We start from the raw sequence: 9,089 nt of genomic DNA, 5'->3' as shown, positions 1-9,089 counted from the left end.
TCACTTTCCCGCCTTCGCCGCCTACCTGCCGTCGCAACACAACCATGTGACGACTCCTGCCAACCATCACCAGCCGCCATCCCCCTTTTACCACCTCCAGCCATCTCCTTACTTGCCGCAGTTACTCCCTAACATCAATCTGGGCCAGTTCGTACAGCTCAAATCCCACCTCAAATCCCTTACCATCAGCAACAGCCGCAGATCGTCACCGCCTTCACGCCTCCACATGCCAACCAATTTCATACGTTGTTATGGCAGCACTGCCTTTACAGCCCTTTATGGATCCACCCCGCCCATCACCTCCCTTCTGCCGCTGCCTAACCATCACCTCGGCTCAGGCTTGGGTTCCGGCATGCCCCTCTTCCACAAGCTCAACTTCCCAACATATGATGACTTGGTCGATCCTCTTGGGTTGCTCAATAGGTGCGAGCAGCTTTTTCGTGGACAGCGCACAGACCAGGCCGACAAGGTCTGGACTACGGGTTACAACCTCACCAATGACTCTCAGTTCTGGTACTTACGAGCGTGATTTCAGCATGCCGACATGGGAGCAGTTCAAGGAGGCTTGTCACGTTCAGTTTGGGCCATCACTTCGTGCTACCCTAGAGCGAGTTGGCGCGTCTGCCATTCACTTCCTTGGTCGCAGACTTCACCAGCAGGTTTCTAGCGCTCATGTGCCACAATAATGAGCCATTAATACCATTCCAACAACGGTTTCTGTACCCAGCAGGGCTGCCTGATGGTCTTCGCATTGACATCAAGCTTCAACGGCCATCTGACCTCTACACCGCCATCTCCTTCGCCAAGGCCTATGAGCAGAGGCATTTCCCTCCAACAATGTCACCACACCAGCCTTCTGGGCTACAGGGCCTTTGTGGCCCTCCGATTCTCCTGTGGTCAACGCAGCTACAATACCTTTCCCACCAACACCACTAGCACCTAGTCTGCAGTCGACCACTCCAGAGCCAACCCCTTCACAACAGGTTTGGAGTCTCACTCCAACTGGGTTGGGAGAACGTCGTCGCCGGGGCTTTTGCTTCAACTGCGACGAGATTTATGTTCGCGGTTACCGGTGCAGGCAGCACTTCTTCATCGAGGCTGACGACTACAACCAAGGTAGCTCCGCAACTGGTAGCCCCTCTCAATGGAGCAGAGAAGAATATTATCGTTTAACTTTTATGTACTTTTCATTAATTAGGGTTATGTCAGTAGTAGATCCTTCCGTCATCTACGTCTGACCATTCGAGAAGATTTTCTTAGTGTTTAGTTTCTCTTGTAATGATACATATTTTTTACCCGTTCGAGCTTTCTCCACGAAGAAGATTTGGTCATAACATTGTAGGCGATAGTAATATTGCGGGACAATGTAGACCATTCTATTCCCCACTCACTCTTTATCACGAGTGTTCTCTTTGCATATTTCCCTGTTGTGGGTTTTTCATGTTATAGTTTGGAGTTTTATATCCATCTTCTGAATTCTGATACTATATGCAAGGCTGTTTGAACATTTTATTACCTATCAAATTAACCTTACTTCCACATTTTCTCTTTGTTTTGCTTGTCTGGCAATGTTTTGCAATATGCAGCTCTATCCAGTAACCTCATCTTACGGCATGCCTGTGTACTTCTCTCTGGAACGTGCTGCTGCTCCCTACTTTGGTATAAAGGTCTGATATACTTGTGACACTTCCCTTTTTAATATATATGTTCCCTTGTAGTATTATGCACCTTTAAAGGTACTCATCATCGATCCTCTCGTCTATGCTATAAGTTTCCTGATTCTTATTAGTTATGTACCTAAGCAGCCTTCTCTATCTTAAAGTTTTAGATCCTCATGGCAGGTTTATGGTGTTCATATGAATGGGTACATCGAGAAGCATGGTGAAAAATCTCTTTGGATTGGTAAGAGAAGTGATGTGAAGCAAACTTACCCTGGGATGCTAGATCATCTTGTTGCTGGTGGCCTGGTATCATTCTCGTTTCCTCTGTTTTCTGTTCAAGTCCTTTTGTACTTCATTAGCACTTCTATTGAAGATGGGTAACAATAAATACTGAATTGCTGAACACTGATTTCATGTGGACCAATCGTATAGTGCCTTTGATGCCAAATCCATTTAAAAATATTAAGCTGGAATCTTATATGCATTAGATGACAATCTTGAAACTCCTATTTCAGAATATCTACTCTCTAATAATATGTGTTAATACTTCCCATTTTTATAATTGCCTAGAGATTTCCACCAGCTCTGGACATGTTATGAAGATAATGCTGAATGCTCCTTGTAAGACCTATAGCCTGTAGACTATCACCTACGTTGCACGGATACTTGGATATGCATCGGATACGCAATATGGGGATACGCCCGATACGTCAATTTTCTAAAACATGGATAAGGGGATATGTTTATATGTAGATATTACATATATTAATTATTAAAAGTATGAAAAGAAAAAGAAGCTTCTAGGTCAAAGCATGCCTCAATAGGATTACCCCTTTCTTTTCTTGCACTTGGTCCACTTTCATTAATTGGCATTGGGAATTCCCTAGGTTTGCTGCTCCAATCAGTGCACTGACTCTCTCTTGCTCACATTTCAATTGAACAAGAACATTGGCAGTCATGTTTTGACATGAACTCACGCCCTGTTGGGAATCTTCAAAAGGTGTGCCTTTACTATTGAGGGGATTTCACGTCGAACAAGCGGTTTCAGGTATCGAAAACGTATCGCAACAGTATCCCAAGAGTATCAAACATTATTTTTTTTTTTTTTAAATAAAAAAAATCGAGGGATACGTATCAGGCAGTATCCGGGCAGTATCCGGCTGGATACGCGCACTTTGTGAAGTATCCATGCAATGTAGACTGTCACTGGCCAATTGCTTGAATCAGAATGACTAAATTGTTTGGATTTTCCAGGTATGGTAGGAACCGGATCCCTACCAGGGCGTGGTCTCAGGTTGTAGGGGTGGAAGGAGGGATGGCGTGGAGGATGGCGTGGTCGCCGGAGCTGGGGCGCCGTCGTTGCGTGCGCGCGCGCGAGAGAGAGAGAGCAGGGGCAGTGGCTAGGGTTAGGTCTCCCGGCTCCCTAAGGAAGTCGAGCAAATATGATTGCTTCTTGCTTAATCCCAAAACGGGTCCTTACACGAGTTTATATAATCCTCCTAATAAGATAATTGGGCTAAGCCCCTAATAACGATAAGATAAACTGGGCCACAACTAACTGGGCTAAGCCCCTAATATGCCGGTCATAACATCTCTCCCCACCCGCACAAACAGCTCGTCCTCGAGCTGGAAGGCGGGGAAGATTAACGGTCGCCAAACACCTCCGCGGCAATTGGGGCGGGCTGGTCGTCGAGCCCGGCGGCGGCGGGGTCCTCAATGTAGTTTGCAACCTTCAGGTAGAAGAGTCGTGGGCAGCCGTGGCCCGGTACGTAGGGCTCGTCGCAGTTGAATCACAACCCTTGGCGGTGACACTCGAGTTGCTCGGCCGGGGTGAGCCGGTGGAAGCGTGCCGCAGCCGCGGCGAGGGGCGCCACGGAAGCCTGGGCAGGCCGACCTTGCGCGGGAACTTCCGGCCAGGGTGGCGGCCCAACGGCCCGGGGCGGTGGCGCCTCTTGATGGCGCGACGCTCTAACGCGCGGGTGTAGTACATGGCCGTCTGGAGGTCCTGTGGCCCGCGCATCTCCACGTCCACGCGGATGTGGTCCGGTAGGCCGCCGACAAAGAGCTCAGGCCGCTGACGAGCCGAAACGCCGGGGGCGCGGCACACCAGTGCCTGGAAGCGGTCGGTGAAGTCTTGCACCGAGGTGAGGAACGGAAGATGTCCAAGCTCCGCCAGACGGCTCCCGCATATAGGCGGACCGAAGCGCAAGAGGCACAAATCGAGGAAGCGCTCCCATGGTGGCATGCCGCCCTTGTCCTGTTCGAGGGCGTAGTACCACGTCTGCGTGGCTTCTCGGAGATGATACGAGGCGATCTAGGTGCGTCGGACACGAGCTTGCGCTGTCCCCTGAAAAATTGGTCGTATTGGTTGAGCCAATTCAGGGGGTCGACAGTGCCATTGTAGGTCGCGAACTCCAGCTTGGAGAATCTCGGCGGCGTCTGGACGTGGACGACGGGCGGGTGCGCCTGCGGAGCAGCGAGGATGACGGGGCCGAGTAGGCGGGCATCAGGGTGCCGCCCTGGAACAGGGGCCCGTCGACGCTGGCGAAGGGCTCGGCGGAGCCCGAGGACCCGCCAAACTGCATGGCCGGGTGCGTCGCCGGCGGGGGTAGCACGTGCGGCCGGACCGAGGCCACCGTGTAGACCGGCTCAAGGGACCGAGCGAGCCAGGCCGATAACGGAGACGGGGCACCCCCGGGCCCGTCGTCGGGATGCCCAGGGCCGGGTCGCCGGTGGCGGCGGCTGCAGTTGTTGCCCTTGCTGCATGGTGGAGGCATCGGGGTTCGTCGCTGGTGGCGGCGGCGACAGGGGTCGCCGAGGATGGCGGCTGCTGCGGCGGTGGCGAAGGGCACAGACGGCTGCAGCCCATAGGATCTCACGAGGAACGTGTAGATGCCCGTGAGCGCCTAGGTGAGATCCCGGATGGCAGCCGTCATCTCCTCCGGGGTGAAGACGATGGGGACGGGCGCGGTGGAGGTAACCGGCATCGGCAAGACCGGGGCGCTGGCCGTGGTGGCCATCGGGGCGGTCGTCGCGGTCGGCAGCGGAAGGGTCGGGGTGGGCGGCGGCGAGGACATGATCACACCGAAGCTATCTGATACCGAATTGGTAGGAACCGGATCCCCACCAGGGTGTGGTCTCAGGTTGTAGGGGTGGAAGGAGGGATGGCGTGGAGGAAGGCGTGGTCGCCGGCGCTGGGGCGCCGTCGTTGCGTGCGCGCGCGAGAGAGAGAGCAGGGGCGGCGGCTAGGGTTAGGTCTCCTGGCTCCCTAAGGAAGCCGAGCAAATATGATTGCTTCTTGCTTAATCCCAAAATGGGTCCTTACACGAGTTTATATAATCCTCTTAATAAGATAATTGGGCTAAGCCCCTAATAACGATAAGATAAACTGGGCCACAACTAACTTGGCTAAGCCCTTAATATGCCGGTCATAACATCTCTCCCCGCCTGCACAAACAGCTCGTCCTCGAGCTGGAAGGCGGGGAAGATTAACGGTCGCCAAACACCTCCGCGGCAACTGGGGCGGGCTGGTCGTCGAGCCCGGCGGCGGCGGGGTCCTCCTCAATGTAGTTTGCAGCCTTCAGGTAGAAGAGTCGTGGGCAGCCGTGGCCCGGTACGTAGGGCTCGTCGTAGTTGAATCACAACCTTTGGCGGCGACACTCGAGTTGCTCGGCCGGGGTTAGCCGGTGGAACGGGCGTGCCGCAGCCACGGCGAGGGGCGCCGCGGAAGCCTGGGCAGGCCGACCCTGCGCGGGAACTTCCGGCCAGGGTGGCGGCCCAGCGGCCCGGGGCGGTGGCGCCTCTGGATGGCCACCGCGCGACGCTCTAACGCGCGGGCGTAGTACATGGCCGTCTGGAGGTCCTGTGGCCCGCACATCTCCACGTCCACGCGGATGTGGTCCGGTAGGCCGCCGACGAAGAGCTCAGCCCGCTGACGAGCCGAAACGCCGGGGGCGCGGCACACCAGTGCCTGGAAGCGGTCGGCGAAGTCTTGCACCGAGGTGAGGAACGGAAGATGTCCAAGCTCCGCCAGATGGCTCCCGCGTATAGGCGGACCAAAGCGCAAGAGGCACAAATCGAGGAAGCGCTCCCATGGTGGCATGCCGCCCTCGTCCTGTTCGAGGGCATAATACCACGTCTGCGTGGCTCCTCGGAGATGATACGAGGCGATCTAGGTGCGGTTGGACACGAGCGTGCGCTGTCCCCTGAAAAATTGGTCGCATTGGTTGAGCCAATTCAGGGGGTCGACAGTGCCGTCGTAGGTCGCGTACTCCAGCTTGGAGAATCTCGGCGGTGTCTGGACGTGGACGACGGGCGGGTGCGCTTCGTTAGCACGGAGCAGCGAGGATGACGGGGCCGAGTAGGCGGGCATCAGGGTGCCGCCCTGGAACAGGGGCCCGTCGACGCTGGCGAAGGGCTCGGCGGAGCCCGAGGACCCGCAAAACTGCATGGCCGGGTGCATCGCCGGCGGGGGCAGCACGTGCGGCCCGACCGAGGCCGTCGTGTAGACCGGCTCAAGGGACCCAGAGAGCCAGGCCGGTAACGGAGACGGCGACGGGGGAAACCGGACTTGGTGGATGGGCACCCCCGGGCCCGTCGTCGGGATGCCCAGGGCCGCGGTCGCCGGTGGCGGCGGCTGTAGTTGTTGCCCCTGCTGCATGGTGGAGGCGCCGGGGTTCGTCGCTGGTGGCGGCTGCCACGGCAGCTGCTGCATGGCGGCGGCGACGGGGGTCGCCGAGGATGGCGGCTGCTGCGGCGGCGGGGCGGTGGCGAAGGGCACAGACGGCTGCAGCCCATAGGATCTCGCGAGGAACGTGTAAATGCCCGTGACCGCCTAGGTGAGATCCCGGATGGCAGCCGTCATCTCCTCCGGGGTGAAGACGATGGGGACGGGCGCGGCGGAGGTAACCGGTACCGGCAAGACCGGGGCACTGGCCGTGGTGGCCATCGGGGCGGTCGTCGCGGTCGGGAGCGGAAGGGTCGGGGTGGGCGGCGGCGAGGACATGATCGCACCGAAGCTATCTGATACCAAATTGGTAGGAACCGGATCCCCACCAGGGCGTGGTCTCAGGTTGTAGGGGTGGAAGGAGGGATGGCGTGGAGGAAGGCGTGGTCGCCGGCGCTGGGGAGCCGTCGTTGCATGCGCGCGCGAGAGAGAGCAGGGGCGGCGGCTAGGGTTAGGTCTCCCGGCTCCCTAAGGAAGCCGAGCAAATATGATTGCTTCTGGCTTAATCCCAAAACGGGTCCTTACACGAGTTTATATAATCCTCCTAATAAGATAATTGGGCTAAGCCCCTAATAACGATAAGATAAACTGGGCCACAACTAACTGGGCTAAGCCCCTAATATGCCGGTCATAACAAGGTACCTATTCAATCTACCTTATATAGTCTTAATAAAGCAATTATTGTTGAAAGAATAAATCCAGTCTTGCTGGGGTTATCTTTTTTCCTATAAAATCATCTGGTGAACAATGTCCTTAGCGCCTCCATGTTAGTCAAGTCAGGTGACATCATATTTAGAAAGTTAGGCTGCTTAAAATGTGACCTTTGGAATTATAATTTTGCATGGAAATACAGGTTATGGATTCAACTGGCAGGCTCAAATCCTTCGGTTACAGAAGTGATGCACAGCACCCTTTTGATTTTCATGTGGAACTGTATAGCTGTTAACTTACGTTGACTCCATATGATTTTTTTTAGCCTTACGGAATCTCCTGTAAAGAGAATGTCATCAAGGAATGTGAAGAGGAAGCAGGAATACCAAGATCCATGTCAACCAAGTAACATGCAAACTGCTGTTAGAACTTCTAGTTTTTCTGTACCGTGATACCTGAATGTTTTGCAGTGTGAAGAACTGAACTCATAACTATCAATGTTTTGTTTTGCTAGCGCTACTTCTGTTGGAGCCGTTTCTTACATGGATATCAATGGGTTTAGATACAAAAGGGATGTTCTGTTCTGCTATGACCTTAGACTTCCTTTAGATTTCGTTCCTAATAATGAAGGTACACACAACTAAAACATTAATGCTAATGTGCTGTTTTCCCATTCATTAACCAGTGTGCTGCCAAAACATCTTGCAGATGGAGAAGTTGATAGCTTCAGGCTAATCCCTGTACCACATGCTGCAAACATTATACGGAGGACAGATTTTTTCAAGTCAAACTGCAACCTTGTGATCATTGACTTCCTCTTCCGTCATGGGTAGTATATGTATATTCTCCTAGTAGTGCAATTTCAAGAACAAATCTTCTTAACTGTTAACATGGTAATGTTTCCTTCAGGTACATAAACCCAGACTGTAATGGATACCTGAAGCTGCTGACAAGCTTGAGGAGTGGTGATTGTTCCTAGGGCTTGCAGTTCGCTGTGCAAACAGAAGAATCAGATTACCAGCATTAATCGTTGATTTCTTGGAGTAAGCTAGATGGCTGTCCATCAAAATCAGAATATTAACTTTAAAGTACAAACTGTGCATGATTTTTTTTCTTTCTCTAAATGCATTTCTGTTCGCACATTATCTTTGACTCTTCAGTGAGTTTAGGGAGGTAAGGAAGATCAGGAGGAAAGGGGGGCATAATAAAAGGAACATTAATCCATGCATGTATACATGGTGCTGAACATGATCTGTTTAGGCCTGCTTATTTCTGTAGTCTTTTATATGCTTGTGCTATTGGCTATTTTCTTGCAATTTTTTCTTTTCAAAATGGTTTTGGTAACTGCAGGCCTGAAGCTGAACAACGCGAGCGCTCTCATCCAGCAGAATGGAACTTCGAGATCACTCTTTATCAAGCTGCATTGAGCTTCGACTAATCAAGCCATATGCTAGACAACGTGCTCATTTGTTTTAGCATCAAATGCTTAATGTTTTTTCATAGGTGCATATATAAGTAGCTTTAATAAATAAATACTGCTCCCTTCGGCTCAAATTAATTGACGCAGAGACTATACAATGACCATTTTTACCAAAAACTTCATATATTCAAAATCTTAACAGAAAACTCCACCACAAAATTCATGAAACTCCGTCTGCTCTCGAGCGAGCCCTGCCCGCTACCCTGCCGTTCTCCCTGTGTGCCGTAGTCGGCCGGTGACCAACCATAGGTCGCCGCACCTTCCCATATTTGATTGCTGCAATCAGATGACGGGTCCCAGGGGCCAGATGCCACCGCCGACGACTACTACTACCCTGACGGAGCCTACTATTATGTGGAGACCGCCGATGACCTGAAGTAGTTAGGAGGCTCCTAGGCAGGAGGCCTTGCCTTTTCGATCGTTGTTGCTTTTGTGCTAGCCTTTTTAAGACAAACTTGTTTAACTTATGTCTGTACTCAGATATTGTTGCTTCCGTTTGTTTGTATTCGAACTGATGTATTCGAGCCTTCGAGGCCCTTAGCTTGTAATATAAAGTGCACGAGAAACAAAT

The 9,089-nt window shown here is 52.7% G+C and overlaps 1 protein-coding gene across 3 annotated transcripts in view; it reads left to right on the top strand.

Annotated features, from left to right (window-relative positions):
* LOC119308837 (nudix hydrolase 20, chloroplastic-like) overlaps positions 1-8,664 on the top strand; it is an 11,811-nt gene extending 3,147 nt beyond the window's left edge. Inside the window, exons 4-10 of one of the 3 annotated variants that reach the window (XR_005150322.1) lie at positions 1,587-1,667; positions 1,842-1,967; positions 7,364-7,443; positions 7,553-7,668; positions 7,747-7,867; positions 7,948-8,081; positions 8,389-8,664. Coding sequence is in view for 1 of the 3 variants with exons in the window: in XM_037584999.1 (XP_037440896.1) it covers positions 1,587-1,667; positions 1,842-1,967; positions 7,364-7,443; positions 7,553-7,668; positions 7,747-7,867; positions 7,948-8,017 (594 nt within the window). In the remaining 2 variants the exon portion in view is untranslated. Of the gene's footprint in view, positions 1-1,586; positions 1,668-1,841; positions 1,968-7,363; positions 7,444-7,552; positions 7,669-7,746; positions 7,868-7,947; positions 8,324-8,388 lie in introns of those variants that run through there. The other 2 variants (XR_005150323.1, XM_037584999.1) reach the window with 2 other exon arrangements.
* Positions 8,665-9,089: the final 425 nt, after the last annotated feature.

The sequence above is a fragment of the Triticum dicoccoides genome, chromosome 5B (assembly GCF_002162155.2).
Source record: "Triticum dicoccoides isolate Atlit2015 ecotype Zavitan chromosome 5B, WEW_v2.0, whole genome shotgun sequence".
Lineage (NCBI taxonomy): Eukaryota > Viridiplantae > Streptophyta > Magnoliopsida > Poales > Poaceae > Triticum > Triticum dicoccoides.
This window is presented reverse-complemented; position numbering and strand designations above follow the sequence as displayed.